General features: G+C 38.2%; 2 protein-coding genes across 5 annotated transcripts in view; one reads left to right on the forward strand and one right to left on the reverse strand.

The window, feature by feature from the left end:
- Nucleotides 1–16,400, reverse strand: part of adam22 (ADAM metallopeptidase domain 22) — a 62,709-nt gene that overhangs the window by 17,467 nt on the left and 28,842 nt on the right. For all 4 annotated transcript variants that reach the window (XM_017309539.2, XM_017309540.2, XM_008431664.3 and 1 more), the window contains exons 6-14: nt 13,769–13,832; nt 5,553–5,619; nt 5,018–5,094; nt 4,593–4,667; nt 4,132–4,203; nt 1,606–1,772; nt 1,438–1,522; nt 301–391; nt 170–221 (exon numbers count right to left, since the gene is read on the reverse strand). In XM_017309539.2, coding sequence (XP_017165028.1) covers nt 170–221; nt 301–391; nt 1,438–1,522; nt 1,606–1,772; nt 4,132–4,203; nt 4,593–4,667; nt 5,018–5,094; nt 5,553–5,619; nt 13,769–13,832 — 750 coding nt within the window. The remainder of the gene's footprint in view (nt 1–169; nt 222–300; nt 392–1,437; nt 1,523–1,605; nt 1,773–4,131; nt 4,204–4,592; nt 4,668–5,017; nt 5,095–5,552; nt 5,620–13,768; nt 13,833–16,400) is intronic.
- cldn12 (claudin 12) lies at nt 5,798–10,618 on the forward strand. Its single transcript, XM_008431663.3, has 3 exons — nt 5,798–5,959; nt 7,846–8,083; nt 8,866–10,618. The coding sequence occupies exons 2-3, from the start codon at nt 7,865–7,867 to the stop codon at nt 9,712–9,714; spliced, it is 1,068 nt and encodes a 355-aa protein (XP_008429885.1). The 5' UTR covers nt 5,798–5,959; nt 7,846–7,864; the 3' UTR covers nt 9,715–10,618.

Here is a 16,400-nt window from a genome sequence, read left to right on the forward strand (position 1 = left end):
GGTATATATAGAAATTAAGGCCTCACCAGACACCACAGATACATTAAATTAAATTAAAACAGCAAAGAAGAGGTTTATCATGAATTGAGAATGAGTCTAAAGTCAGCTTTGTAAAGGATCTAAAAAAAAGTCAGAAGAAAATAAGAAACAAACATTTGTTCCAACTTACCCAACGTCATCCATGATGCAGCCTGCCCATCGATCATCACACTTACATTCACCTTGAGAAAGAATAAAAACGAGGCTTTGAGTTGTGGTTTTACGAAATAAACAAAACCTAGGAAAGGTTTCTCTGCATACCGTTGAGGATCCTCTTCTTGTCAGAGAAAATGCCGATGTTCTGACCCAAAGACTGAGCCAGGGTGATGGCCATCTCATTTGTTTTACCATACTGATGCAGACAGAGAGAAGACAGAACAGCAGGAAAAGGAAGAAATGCAAAGAAAGACAGTAGTAGTGTTAAGGAGAACATTTATTTTGCTTAAAAACTAATAAAGTCACCATTATAAACCAAAGAGGTAATTAAAATAACTGATCTAGATTGAGTTGAAAAGCAACAAAATGTTTACTGGAGTTTGTAACATGAAACATAATCAGTAATAGCAACAAAAAGTGGGAAATAAAAAAGTTGAGTTTAATGTCTTTTACAGCCACTCCACTCTCATTTTTTCGTTTTACATTTTCATACATTGTCAGACTTCTCTATTCTGCTGCAATGACTTTTTTTATATCCTGCATGTCTGATTTGAAATGCATAAAGTCTGATTAACCATCTGCAAACTCACGTCTACCAACAAAACTTCAACTCTGGGTGTCCTGTCATATTGTTTCCCATCCATCCATCCATCCATCCATTTTCTTGCACCCTTGTCCCTTAGTGGGTTCAGGGGGGTTGCTGGTGCCCATCTCCAGCTCATATTGTTTCCTTTCTCAAGCAAAATGATTTTTAAAATCTAATGTATAATACAAACAGAAAATACAGTAGTTTGCAGAAGTATCCATGTACTTTGACCTTTTTCCTTTACAGTTAAACTGTATTTCATTGTGACAACACAAAGTAGTGCATAAAACTGAAATGTGAAAAACATGATGAATGGTTTTCATTTGTATTTAACCTCCTTTGCTGTGAAATTGATCAAATAATTTCAGTCTGAATGTGTACAAAGCTGGACACACCCATAAAAAGACCTGCAACTGTGATTCCAGTAAAAAGTGCAGGGATTGACGGTGTTGTTGGATACAAATGCATGCCACACTTTTCGCTATGAACCATTTTGAAAACCATTTGTCTTTCCTTTCTGATCTAGTTCACTATTATGTACTACTTTGCATTTGTCTCATCTGCTGAGGTTGTTGGCTATAATGTGACAAAATTGTGAAAATGTACCGTTTGTCCCTTCCTAAATTGTCCTTTTTGTTGCGTGACATTAGCCTCACCTCATTGACTCCCCCTCCTTTGGTGAGAGAACAAACTCCTCCAGTATAAGACACCGCCCCCCGGTTGCTATGAAACTGATTCCCTCTGCAAGGAAAAGTGTGTTTAGCAAAATAAATCTGCGCACAAAAAAAAATCATTAAATTTCACTTTTGAATCAGCAGACTCACGAAAAGAGGTGAACAGAGTCACACTTCTCCTTGATGAAGTCCTTCCTGTACTTCATGAACTCCTTCAGCGTCACCATGGGGTCGTCATCGATGTTGAACTTGTTGTCCACCGACCAGGTTTCCATAGCGACGAGCACAATTTGGGTGTTGAGCTGTTCCCTGAAAATCTGAGGGGAGGCAGGCAGGAGAGGGGTAAACGTGAGGTCAAAGATTAACGTCTGGAAGTCACAAAGCTTGATCTGTGGAGTCGCTGTGTGGTGGAGAAAACAGAGGGAAACAGAGAATGATGAAACCAGACCAGCATCACAGCAGACAGATATGATTTATACTCATTAACGTCTCCAGCTGCTCGTTAAAGCAGAAGTCAAAGCGCTGCTGTGATCCTGCCATCAGACAGCAGCACATCACAGGAGACAGGCAGTCAACAAAAACGGTCAACAAAGGTAAAAAACAGGCGAAGGCAAATATTAATACTTGTGCCTTTCATGTCTCCACAGACATTTGTTTTATTAACGCAAACACTGAAGATCAGAAAGTTTACATTGAAAGGAGACTGGCAGAGGTGATACAATTTTTTATTTTTTTTTCCCCTCCACACAACCTGCCCTGTCAATACATTAATTTAAGAATTTAAAGTATTAGAAAACAAGCAGATAATATGCAAACATGGAAAATATTCCACAGGGAATTTACACCCAGCCTCTGCTGCTCTCCGAATATGAAAACTAACAGGAACACTATCTAAAGACATCTGCAGTTTTATAACAAAAAACACAATTAACTCTTTCTTTTTTATTTACAGTTGCAAATAAATTAGAAAAAAATAAAATCATTGTACCAGCATTTGGCTGGTACCACAAAAAATTGATTTAAATTAAACTAAGACTTTTTAATTTATTTTGAAATTAAATTAAAGTTTTAATTAAATTGATTTAAATTAAAATTGTAATTTATTTAAATTAATTTAAATTACATTTTAATTTAGTTTAAAATCAAAATTATTATTTAAAGTTATTTGATAACTTTAAACATAATTAGTTACGTTAATTTAACTAATATAACTATTTAAAATATAAATAAGCTACACTTATTTATAACTAGTGAGTTATATTTACAAACAAACATAACTTATTTACATTTTAAGCAGCAAAATATAAATACATTATATTTTACTGGTAGGTAATCCATGCCTTTCTGATTCGCTGGGGTATAAAAATATGCTGTAACACAAAACACCAATTACTTTTAGGCCGGATCAGGAGTTGGATGGTAAACATCATTGTGTGTATTTTGTTAAAACTTGCTGGTGATTTTACTGCAGCCAACAAACTCCAGTGGATCTGACATGAAGGAAAGGACGAATATATTGGAAAGCACCTCAAGCTCCTTATTAAGTACAGTAGAGGATCTGTGATGATGCGGGTCTTCGTTTCTTCTAAATGCTGTGGTTGACACAATTACAATAGAAAGTAGGTCACTAATGTAAGTCAATGTAAGAGTCGGCATTGCTTGTTCCGTCAGAAATGAATTAGCTCTGTGGTAAGAGGATGGCTCACTGCTCTGTGGGAGCAGAACATTTCTGAGTCTTGATAGTATGATCAACAGCAACATTTGTGTTGCTACAGTCCTAGATGTCGATGGATAAAACACATTCTGTGGACCCAATTGGGAGGGAGTATCCTCAGCTCTTGAGTTTTACAAGATCCTTCAACCAATTTGCTTACTTCAGCTTTGCGTTGTCACGTCTTCTGCTACATGTTAGATCAGAACCAACAGCTTGTTGAAGTGCATGAAACCATGAATCCTTTCAAACACCAGGAACGAACATGTGACATCACTGGGTCTTTTAGTAAGATAATGATCCAGTATCAAATTACCACAGAAAAGCCTTAGTAGGCATTAAATCAATGCCTTGTGAAATGCTATAAAAGACTAAGTGCTGTATTGGGGGTTGTTCAAATTATTAACAGCAGCATCACTAAAAACAATTACAACTCAACATCGAGTTAGAAGTTGGATTTTTTTTCAGTATGAAATCATGCCGATGCAAGACTTTTTAAGACTTTTCATATTGCTAAATGTAGTATATTCTTTAAAATCCAGACTCTAGCTGCACTGTGTAGCATTCAGAGTGGAAATCAATGAGTCCTTTGTGACCCCAGAGAGGTTCCAACAATCATCCCCAAGGGCACAACGAAAAGTGTGACCTCTGTCAGACTTCACCAGCCTCTCGGATTACAGATGCAACCCTGCAGCCGGTCAGATTTCAGTGACGCAGCACGTGCATCACAGCTGCAGAAAAGCGTCTGCATCAGGACCGTCGGAATGCTGCTGCTCTCCCCAGCGGCGGAAATCTGACAACTCTTAGCTGCCCGGGTTAATGGCTACTTAAATCCCTTTCAAAGGAGAGAGTATAAATGGCCAGAGTATGGTTGGTTAATTGATAAATCAGTGCAACGTGTGCTCGGCTTCTGCTGGAAGTGATTGTGGCGAGCTTTCCAAGAAGAAGATCGATCCGGTTCTTACCATGTCAGCTATATTGACCACTGTCTTAGCGTTGTTGTTCGTGTGCCCAACGGAAAGACGATGCTTCTTATACTGAAGGAGAAGAAAGAGAAACGGAGGACAGCGAGGGGACACACATAAAAGAGGGATTAGTGTTCCAAAATCTGGCTTAAATGTAAAATTTGAGTTTGCATATCCAAAAACATTTACCGTTTACTTTATTTCACAGAAAACAATGAATGACTATGTGCAGTAAAATTAGGCATTTAAAAAGTAAAGCCTTCTTTGTTTGCAAACTCGTACAAAGTCTTGAATCAATATGTCCAGAGGACTGAAATATACAGTAAAAAGTCAAACATCTGTAAATTATATACATGTAGCAAGGCTAATTGTAAATTATACAAACAACTCTGGTTTTTATCATTTAAACATTTATACATCCATAATTAAATGGCATAAACTATAAAACAGCTGCAGCTTACCATGACATGATCATTGATGACCATAAGCTCTATGTATTTGGTCTCATCTTCTACTCTGCGTGACAAACGCGGAGCCTGGAAGGAGAGAACAGATTTATCATTTCTACCAGACGGACATTTGCTTTGCAGTTCTCTTCCGTTGAGCCAGTGAATTTTAATGAGAAACTAAGAATAGTACAATAAACCCAGTAATACACTCATGTTTCCTGCACCACAAAAAAAGGGAACGACAAATCGATAAGTTGAACTTTCAAAAGTCAAAGATCTACCAGTTTTCAGATTTACAAAACATAAATATTTACTCTGTTTTATTTCAGGAAACAGAGATAAAGGGAAGAAATAGTACAGAAAGAAATGTTTTGGGGGAGAGGGCCACAAAATCATTGACGTTTTAGCAACAAACACCCCAAAAACAGAAAACAAACCTGTCTCTTTTTTCTCCAGTGCACAACTTTTGACTCAGGAAAAGGCGGACTGGGGAAAGGTGGCTCTGGTAAATCCCCTGGATGTGAAAAACACTCATCAGAAACAGTCCAAAGCTGAGTTTAGCTTAAATGTATACATTTTATTAATGTAAATGATTTAACAAGTTGCAGTGTTTATTTGTTTATTTATTTAGTCAGATTTCAGTTTTAAAGTCTTCGTGCCAGCATAGAACTAGCAAAAAGTCATACAAACAAAGAAGCAATTATGAAAGTAAAACAAATTGCTTTCACAAGTAATTTATGACAAAAATACTTTAAACAAAATATCTGACAAGAGTAAACGTAAAAAGATACAGATAAACAATGTAATCAGAGCTAAAAGCGTCCAGTAAATTATTGAACCCTGGTGTTTTTGTTTGGCTGGGCTGGCTGTACATTCATTGTTATCGGATTATTCAGCACAACACTGCACATCAGTTATTGGAAAATTGCACATTTACAAATAAGCTTTCCATCTATTCAGACACCCACTTACCACCAAAGAGATCACTCAGCTCCTCCTGTCCAGCAGATTTGTATATCAGGTGAACTTGAAGATCGCCCTGAAAAAACAAGAGAAAATAAATTCACCAAATGTATATTGTCACGCCCATTGAATTTAAAAAAATGGCGAATAAACATGAACTTCACCATTAATTAGCTATTTTAGTTTATTAAAAACTTGACAGAGCACAGAAGACATCCAAGAAAGGGTTAAGCAAGCTCCTGTGAGTCAGCGCTGAGGGCGGAAACACCCGAAGACGTCAACACGCTACATCCTGTTTACGCTCCGTTTGTACTGTAGCAGCGTTAGTTTAGTTTGTGTTCAAGTATGTAAGACGAGAGTGAACAGAAATGTCACCACGTTCACGGTAAAATACGACATATTTCGGGAAATACGAGGTATTTAAACTTACATTGAAATAATAAGTTTGCGTTTCATTTAAAATAATGGTGATGCAACAGGTAGCTATTGTAATGCTAACTTTTTTAGCCGTTGTCTTGCTGGCTAATTAGCGTCCAATGGCCGATGTTTTTAACAAACACAATTGTTATTTTTAAGTTATTCTCTCAGTTTGGTTAGCCGGGTGTATTTCTGAAGCTGTTAAAGTAGGTTATAGTAGGAAAAAGCTAGATAATGGGTCGAGCTTGGTCGGTTTCGTGGCACACCAATAATCACAGCTGTCTTAGAGGTGATTGTGACAGAATTATGATTTTTTTTCTCTCGTTAACCTGACTTTAGCAAACTGCTATTTGTTCAAGGTTTTGTTTGTAAGACTGTCATCCTGTCTGGTAACAATAACGAGTGGGGGCAATGGTTGCTCTAAGCTTGATTATAATGACATTTCGTCAAAAAACATGCAACATCAATCAGACATAATACAAAAGACTTCACAGAAGTTATCTAAACAAGCATACAATAAACAATAATACCCCTAAATGTATAACTTAGTAGATAAAATGATAATTATTAGAAAACCATGGTTAAAAAAATCAATAGTGTGAAAATAATTGTAAAACAAGGTCTTCAGAGAGGATGTTCCCAAAGTAAGGGCCAAAATCAATAAATGTTATAATCTTTCATTTGTCCTTCAGAGGGGAAATTTACAGACTATAAGCTGCAAAGTGACAGGCAAATAGATAGAAAGATAAAAAAATCAAAACATGACTCTTAACCAAGAGATTCAGCTTTTGCTTTAAAATATCCACAGAGTACCTGAGGAGTTTAGATGTGTTAAAATACTCATTGGGTAAAATGATACAGCTGACTATAGTTTATTTTTTCTACATGAAAGTGGGACCATTATAGAGCTGTAGTAATATTTACAGTAAGCATATAGAAAGGTCACAGTAACATGAAATAACCATTATATATTACTCTATTTAAAAAGTACAAAGTGCTTCACAAGATATGATTGAAAAGCAAAGACATATTTGAGAAGATAAAACAACAAACAGTAAACACATTTACTCTTAAGTGCTTGAGGTTAAAATATGATTCCCTTTAATAATGAGTTAAGCAAAAATATTAATAATAATACATTTTATTTATATATATATATATATATATATATATATATATATACAGACATATTAGGAGACAGATAATTTCACATAATGAAAGGTCTCCAGACATTAGAGACTCTGTCAAATCTCTCTCCTCTTTAGTTTTGAGTCTGAATGTATTATTAAAAGCTAGAAACTAGGCTGATGCTGCACTTTTTCCTTCGGTGACAAGAAGCTAGCTCATCACATGCTTTAAATATAATTACTAGGATTTAATAAGTAAAACTGTTTCAGCTGAATGACATCTGTACTGTAATAATCACCACCATCTTAACCCAGAACAATCTCTTGGTTTACATTTGTTTAACTTTCATAATCTGTCCTGAATATAAAAGCAGGGTTCTGTCGCCGTCACGTAGCAGCAGATAAAATTCATGTTTCTGTGTAAATGGGGAGTTTATGTGACGCCCTGCTGGGTATCGCTCCTGCTGCCTCAGACTCAGAGTCATTCCCACTTTGTTGGCTAATGAAATGAGAGCATTGTCACTCAGGGACAGTAGATATTGGGTCAACTACATGCTGGTGAATAGATGTGTTATAGGGGCTGGCCCACAGCTAGGTCAGCTAGTGGCACAGTTACTTCAGCAGTAACAGGGTCAATCAGATGAACCTTTGCAACGTTGTTGTTTTCCAGGATTTTTTAAAGCAATTGTTGGAGTTGTTCTGCTTCACGTTGGAATAACTTGTCCTATCCGTGACTTCTTTTGCTTTTCTGCTACCAGAGGCCTCTAAAGACCAGCCATGTCGTGCCGGGACATCCATGCTACCAATGCCTTCGCCTTCATCATCGCCTTTGTGTGTGTGGGTGGGATTGCCGTGGCAGCGTTGATCCCACAGTGGCGCATCACCAGACTCGTCACCTTTAATCGCAACGCCAAGAATGTGACGGTGTATGACGGGCTGTGGGCTAAATGTGTGAGACAAGATGGATATTCTGGATGTTACTACTATGACTCAGAGGTATTACTCTAGATATTTTTAGATTTGTTTCTGATTTCTGTGATATTAAGTCCTAAAATGTCTGACAACTAAACAATGTCAATAAAAAAAACAATGTCGTAAATATGACACCCTGTACATACGTAATCGTGTCTTTATAAAATGAATACCTTTATCACATCATTTTAAAATATACTATTGTACACACAGGTTTTAAGAAAAATGTTCTTCCACACAAACTTGCTGAATTACACAACTGAGTGTTTTCCCTACACTGCCAATCCCACAGGGGGCGGCGTAGGGAAAAGCTGAAACCTGTCAGCCAATCACAATCCTTCAGACCAACTGACTTCCTGTTAAGAAGGAAATCTGGCACCTACAGGTTCATTTGATATTTAGGTCATACTACTTTTAAATACCATGTCAGAAAATAAAGTTAATAAAACACAAGACAACGTTGATTGGGAAATGTGTCAAATCACGTAAGTGGATATATTGATGTTTTATTTGGCGCAGACTGTAGTGCGTGAACTTCTTAATCTCTAGTTTCCAATGTTCACACACAAACACAAATAAGAGTTCTTAGATCTCCACTTTGGTTTGAGTTTTTGTTAATTTTTAGTGATACTAAACAGAGTTGACAAGGTTGAAAGACCTAATCTCATAAAAATCTAGCTATCCGGCTCCTTATGGACTAGGCCTTACAGTACATGACCTACATTAAAAATATGCTTTTGTACATTAAAAACGTCTCGTTTTGTAATCCTGAAAGAAGAAACCATTGTGTCGTCCTTTTCTTCTAGTGGTACTCCAAAGTTGACCAGCTGGATCTGCGGCTCCTGCAGTTCTGCCTTCCTACAGGTTTCGCGCTGGCCTCTCTAGCCTTGCTTCTGTCCATGTCTGGGATGTGTAAAACCTGCTGTTGCTCAGACAAGCCTGAGCCGGACATCAAGACCACCAGATTCCTCGTCAACAGTGCCGGCTGCCATCTGGTGGCTGGGACCTTCCTGTTCCTCGGGGGAGCGATCGCCATCGCGCCGTCAGTTTGGTTCCTGTTCCGCACTAAACAGATGAACAGTAAATACGCCAACATCTTCTCCGACGGGTTTGCTGTCTATATATCCATAGGCTGCTCTGGAGGACTGATGCTAGCTGCGCTACTTACGTTCATGTGGTATTGCATGTGTAAGAAGCTGCCTTCGCCCTTCTGGCTGCCCCTGGAGCCCGTGACTTCCTCTCCGTCCACCCAGCCTCTCACTGCCAACGGATTCCCTCCTTCCCCGGTTTATGGACCGCAGCCATTCCCACCACAGGCGCTTCCCCCCACAGTCATCGACACGCAGCCGTTTGTGACGCCGCAGGGCTACATACAAAATGTGATGGCGCCCGCTCCTGCTCAGATGTACATGTCCCAGGTTTCTCCTGCAGATGGGTACGGATCAGAGATGGGAGGCTCCCAAGGCTATAGCTATGCGCCGTCCCAGAGCTACGCGCCGTCCCAGAGTTACGCGCCGTCCCAGAGTTACGCGCCGTCCCAGAGTTATGCGCCGTCCCAGAGTTATGCCTCCAGCTACGCCGGCCACCGTTACTCCACCCGCTCACGTATGTCGGCCATAGAGATCGACATTCCTGTTCTGACCCATCCAGAGTGAGAGTGCAGAACACACTGAAGGCCTCTGCCCGTCAGGCACCATTAAGTAGAGTGCTGATAAAACTAATAGACCCTGATAGAACAGAGCTAATAATGTGAGAGCTATATTTAGCCTCTAGATATAGTTTGAAAACTCTATCCAGGTAGGTCAGGCCTGAGTCGACCCAAACAACACTACTCCATGAAGGATTATGTTTTTTTTTTAAAGTGAACATTCCTAAAACACTGCATTCAGCTTAGTATTACAAAAAGGGAAGAAATATAATCATTTCTCATGAAATAAGAAAAGCCTATTGTTCCTCTGGTTTTCCAGCTGGGTTGGGAACCAGTAGCCCAAGTTGACTGGTTCCCTTTCTCTGAGTTTTTATGTTATATATTTTATCACTTGTTACATTCCCTTTAAAATTATGTCTTTGTAGTGGATTTCTCTGTTATCACTACTGATTATTAACACTGACTAGCATCAACTTTACATTGTTTTCTGTAAAGTGACTGATTAATGCCACTGTGTCACAGAGAAGCAGCTGTTTTTAATGCATTAATATTATGAATACTGTGCCACTTTGCTTTTGTTTACTGGTCTTAGCTTAGAGTTATGCTTTTGTAATGTGCTGCCTTTTGTGTTGAAATTGTGGCTCAAAGTGATTATTAATCTGTGCCAAATCTGCCTTTGCAAATGCAGAAGTTATATAACCTGTGGATCTAAACATTTGTGTCATAAACAAATATAAAAGTCTAATGAATGGAGCAAATGCGGAAACCAAATTTAACCTTGTTGCCTTTTTGATGCTTCTCATAAATTAGCACTGAGCAACAGTTTTAATTCTGTAACATTCAGGTCCATATAATGCTGTTATGTTTTTCTACACTCTCAAAGTTTTGTTTTAAATAAATTACAAATCACACTTGTGGATGCGTTTTAATATCCTCCATCTTGGGTTAGAAGTAAAGTAAAAGGTCAGACTGATGACCTCATTCGGTGAAGTTGTCACTGAAGGAAGAATCGATCCACAGCAAAACATCAACTTTACAATCAATTTGTGGTCATTTTAAAACCGCATGTTAAATTGACATCCCTCCCTTGAATATCGTCTCCTCTGCTTCTACAGTCAGCATTTAACGTCCGCTCACGATCTAGAAAAACATAGTTTGAATGACATTGAATGTAAAATTCATAACTGGTTAAGAACCATTTTAAAAAATGGTTTCATTTAATATACATCCAAGTAAAAGCTTTTGTTTTCATCAGACTTTCCTCTTGTTACCTTCAAGTGATTGAGCTGAAATTTAGAAACCTTGAAACCTTAAAGATTGTTTTCTAATTCCTCCCTGATGCCTTGACTGACTGAATGCTATCCAATCTATATCTATATATTAAACACAACTCACAATAAATGAAGCACAGCATAAAAAATCATCAAAATTGGAAAAGCTTTTGTCCTGGCACACATGAATTCATCCTGACACGTAGCCCATCCCCCCCTTCTTCCACAGTCACCCACTCATCCATTCAATCTCCCACATATTTTAGGTACTGCTGAAAAAACAATCCTAAAACATCTAGGACTCTAGTTGCACATCTTTCTAAGCATCTAAATGAACATTGAGAAGCCAAAACTCACTTCCTTCTCTGCTACTACTTTATTTTAGGGCTCAAGGTTCATTATATTCACTTTGATTACAAATAAAGTGTTTATGTTGGTTTTTTTGTAGCATATAAACCACCCTGAACATCTTTATCAGAGCAGGAACATCTGAATAAAATACCATAGTTTACTGTGTCTTATTCTTTGTTCCTCAGCTCGTCAGTCAGAGCCAATAATCCCAGTTCAAAAAGATAAACGCAGCGCACAGCCTCAGCAGGCAGGGTGTAAACGGCGGAGATTAGGGGTCGGCACAGATGGCTTTCATATGCTGGCGTAAGGAGACGCGGGGGTGGGGTCTCGGTTGCCACGGGAGACAGCACCTCAAACAGCCCGGCGGCTCATGAATACAAAAGCAGTGAGATGTAACATGCTTTTCATTCACACCGCTTGTGAATGTGTGAATGAACGGGAGCTGGTTGAGCTACATGAACTTGGCCCCGGGTCACAGGGAAGCCCTTATCTCCATTTTTGTTTTTCATCCTGTCAGCATCACTATTATTCCCAGCTTGTGCTCACATAAACTGTATATCATTTGGCACCCAATGCAACCCCCCCCAACCCAAAAAACCCCCAAAACACCACCACCAGCCCCCCATCGGCACACTCCTTTCCAACCATCACCCTCTCGTCTTCAGTGCCTGCTTTCTGCTTCCATCTCTTCCTCTGATCAACATACAGCATAAACAGAATAACAAAGGAGACAATAATGCACGCAAAATAAGCAATAATATGTTTTTTTTTCTTATTTTGTCACAGTGATACATCAGTGAATTGATATAAATATGTAAAACAAAACATTTACGGATCAAAGATGAGTGTTTTAGCTTGAATCTCACAAAGAACAATGAGAGACTCAGAATAATTTCAAAATCTTATTTTAGTGAACCCTTTTTCCATGTTCAGTGCAGAAAATTACATACCAAGTTCAAAAACTGAAATGTTAACCATACTAAAAGACAAATAAACTCAAAATGTGCTTTCCAGTGTGTTTCAGTGTGCATGAAACTAAGCTGATGTTTGCTATGAAAAGGTTTCTTTTTTTTTTTCAAAAGAAATTAGGATCATGTCAAACAAAAACAAACCAAACCGCAATTATTTTAAAACTACTGTTATGTTAATTAAAGTCATGTTGCATTTATGTCAATAAAATTCTCATCTTAAACAAATGCATTTAATTAATGTTTATAATCTCAAAAATATTTCATATAAATCCATAAACCGTAAAGACAAACCACAACTAAACACTGCTAATCCTCACGCTTCTTTACAGATACATTAAATACAAACACCAGATTTGCATCTTATTTCTCATTGAAGTCTTAAAGGAGGCACTTTTTAGGTTTCACCAGTGATGTAAACACTGGAGGGGGGGCAAACATGAATGAATGATGAAAGGACAGAACATGTGGTGCTTCCTGCAGACCAGCATCAAAATATATTTTCCACGTTGTTCCAGCATAAGAGCATCATGTTCTCAGCTGCTGGACTAAAAGTTTGCATATTACTAAATATTATAATGTGCTGCTGCTAGCCACTTGGACGCCCCAAGTAGGAAGACTTTGTGGTTTTTTATTTACCCACCGGTCACTTGGTGTCCAACGGATGTGACTGAGCGACGGGACTGGTAGTGTGTTTACAGACAGAAAATTGAGCTGAAGGGCTTTTCTGAGGCCTTTTTTAATTATGTTTCGTGTAACTTTTTCTGCCTTGATGGTGGAAGGCCAGAAGGATTTACCATATGGTCAGCTGGACTCATGCTGACTCTGTGTTTCGATCCCACTGAGGTTTTGTTTAAATGTGCTGGCTGTTTTTCTATTTCTGGAACAGACGCAGTTAATGGTACGTCCCAGAACTAGCAGGGTTTGCATTTACTGCCGTTACTAACTGATAACGAGGCATTTTGTTTAATGTCAAACTAGCACAACTGTGCAACCAGATTAGACTGAACAGGCACTTAACATCAATGTGCTTAAAAGAAGTGAGAAAAGCTCTAAAAGCTTACAAAAGCTTTTATTTCCATGCACCTAAATCCATGGAACATCATGACCTCTACCAACAACGGAAAACTGAAAGCTGAAATTGAATCAAAAGATGATTCAACTAAATAGTAGTTTGAAAAATGTTATCGAGGTTTTCTCTATCGGATTTGTTTTTCTGTTGAATTTTACAAGATATGCTTATAAACCTTTGAGATGATTACTATGGTCTAATTGATTTATGTCATAAAAACCCAGGATTGCTACAGTTGTGTGTAGATTCTTAAGAGTTCTTGTAAATCTGCTCCAAACCTGTTTATGTACCACAGTTATGTCCCAGCTGGACGTAAAGAGATGTGAGGAAAACAAATGAACAGTCTTGAGTGAACCGAGCCGTCTCCACAGTACATATGTGGGTTTAAAGAGCACTTACGCTGTTGTTGGCCTGTCCTCCAGGTTCAATCATGTAGGTGTGATTGCCATCGAAAAACATCCCACTGAAAAAGAGAAGGAGGAGGGTGAGGAGAGGGCAGCAATACCGAGTTTCTGGGGTTTTATTCGTCATTATTAATGCCAGTGTGATGGATTAGTCATTTCAGTGCTTGCTCAAGAGGTTTAATGTGCTGCTGGGTCACTTTGAAGAATTAAACCTATGAGATTTCCCTCGTAACGACATTTTAAAACGCTCTACAGCAAAACAAATGTTGCCTTTTCTTCGGATATTTCTTTGTTTGTAAACCAGGTGGTGAGAAAAAGTAAATGCTATGTTACAGATTTATTCTGTTTTTGTGGGGGGGTTTTTCTCACACTCAAATATTTAAGATAATTTTACCGTGAGACAAAGATAACATGAGAAAATGCAATTTTTAAATGGTCAGGTGTTTTTAGAAGAAAAAGGCTATCCTAACAAACTTGCTTCTACTTGAGAATATAACTCCCTCCTTTGTTAAATCATAACTGTGATTAATAACCACAATGTTTAGAAAGTAAAATCAATTTCACCAGCTACACGAGTTGGCTGACTGTTGCCAAAACTTTAGAAAAAAAAATCAAAACCTGTTTGAAAACATAAGGAAAACTAGAAAATATTTAAAAGCAATGACAGAAGGGAAAGAAATTCAAGAACAGATAAAGTAATTTATGTATTTGTGTGGAAAGTGTTGCTAAACCATTTCCAGCAAGAGCCATTATCCAAAAATGGAGAAATTACTCCAAGAGCAGATTAAATACTCATCAAAACAGAACCCAGAACAAACCTGAGGCGTCGCATTCATCAGTAAAGGTCGGAGTTCAAGATCCAACAACAAGAATTTTTTTTAGCATTTACAGTGGAGTTCTAAGAAGAAAACAAGTGCTGAGACAAACTAACACAAGCGTCAACCTTGTGTTATGGGCTGGATCAGAACTGATCCAGCCCATAACTATGGTGGCCTAGTTAAAGTCCAGACAAACCAGACTTTTAACAATCAAATCTGATAGATCTGATAAATAAGGTATTAAATCAATTGTGCAAAGAGGAGTGGGCCAAAATTCAAAAACAGCTCAAAATAAGTACCGAGGCGGTGCTGAAATTATTCTTCAGTCCAACTCTGCAACACCATTTAACTAAAAATGAGAAGATGTTGCTGTTCAGAATATGCAATAAAACCAAAGTGTCTTTTACACATTAAACAAGACAAAGCAGAGACAGTGAAACTGTCAACGGAGTTTAATGTAGAAAACCGAACAAAGCAGCAACACACAGACACACACAAGCCTCGTCATCACACACTGAAAACCATACAGAAAAATGATTAATCAGTTTGACTTTAAGCTGACGGGTGAAGGACTTCTGCGTGTCGCGTCCTTATGAGTAAATGTGCTCACCATCAGACAGCAGCCTTTAATTAGCTTTATCTGGAGCTTTTAGCAGATTGTTCAGGTCAAACTGTGAAGTCAGGAGGGTCAAAACGCTGCAGGGACACACAATCTATCTCCTTACTCTCAGGCTGTTTCATCCTCTCTGACCTCCGGCTCACCTTCAGCACAAACATACTCTCTGTCCGGGGCCAACAATGCACTTACGATAAACACGGACAGATTTATTTAGTGGGACCATGAGGTTAAATCTCTAACTTCATGCTACCAAATGTGAAATAAATATTAAACCAGCCAGTTAAATATTTAGTGTAAAACTTAAACTAAATGAGTGAATAGCATGGTGAATATTTGGCTGAACAATGAATCCCTATTTTGTTTTTTCTGGATAAATAACCCAAATTAATGCTGTTATTTATTTATTTATTTATATGTTTTTACTTTATTACAGTACCTAAAGAACTAGAGCCAGTCTTCAAGCCTTTTGTGACGTCACCAGGAGCAAGTACATGTGGAAACTTGCTTTTGGGAGGGTATATTTTATCTTGGCTAAGTAAAAAGTTGCAACATAACAAACACAAAAACTGTCCAAAGTGAAGACAATGAAAACTGAGGTCCAAAGTTAAGACAGGACGTAGTGTAAAATATGTGCTTGTTGCATTAAAATGAAAACAGCTGTTGTCAATTAAAAATAAATATATCTGAGATAATATTAAAGCCTATTGTTTTAGATATCCTTTTAGTCAAGATGTTCTACTAATGTCGTCTTCATGTTAAGTGAAGCCTATTGAAACCCAGATAAAGGTTTTTGTGTGTGTGTGTGTGTGTGTGTGTGTGTGTGCGCGTGTGCGTGCGTGTGTGTGTGTGTGTGAGAAAGAGAGAGAGACGAAGAGGTAGAGACAGAGGAGGAAACATTTGGAGGAGAGAACAGAATGTATAAAATGATACTCAGGATGGAGGAAACACCTCTGACAGCGCTGTACACGGCCGGCTTATATATTTGTTTTCATTTCCATAAAAGCAGCAAAAGATTTTCATGTTATTGCCTCGCATGTCCTAAATATGCTCAGTTTGTGGAATGCTTAAAATTTGATTAATTCATAGCCTGTGTTTTCATTATAGCACACGCACCATTACATAATTTGCTGTGCCATAGTCCCATGAAATATGCAAACGTGACTCCAGGCCTGAGCTCTGCTGCTCAGCCT

The sequence above is a fragment of the Poecilia reticulata genome, chromosome 16 (assembly GCF_904066995.2).
Source record: "Poecilia reticulata chromosome 16, P_reticulata-male-v2, whole genome shotgun sequence".
Taxonomy (NCBI): Eukaryota; Metazoa; Chordata; class Actinopteri; order Cyprinodontiformes; family Poeciliidae; genus Poecilia; species Poecilia reticulata.

Excerpts from the sequence above, each read along its gene's own strand:
- cldn12 (XM_008431663.3), top strand. The coding sequence starts at position 7,865 with ATGTCGTGCCGGGACATCCATGCTACCAATGCCTTCGCCTTCATCATC. Across the intron at positions 8,084-8,865 it reads GTTACTACTATGACTCAGAG|TGGTACTCCAAAGTTGACCA; the intron begins GTATTACTCTAG and ends CTTTTCTTCTAG.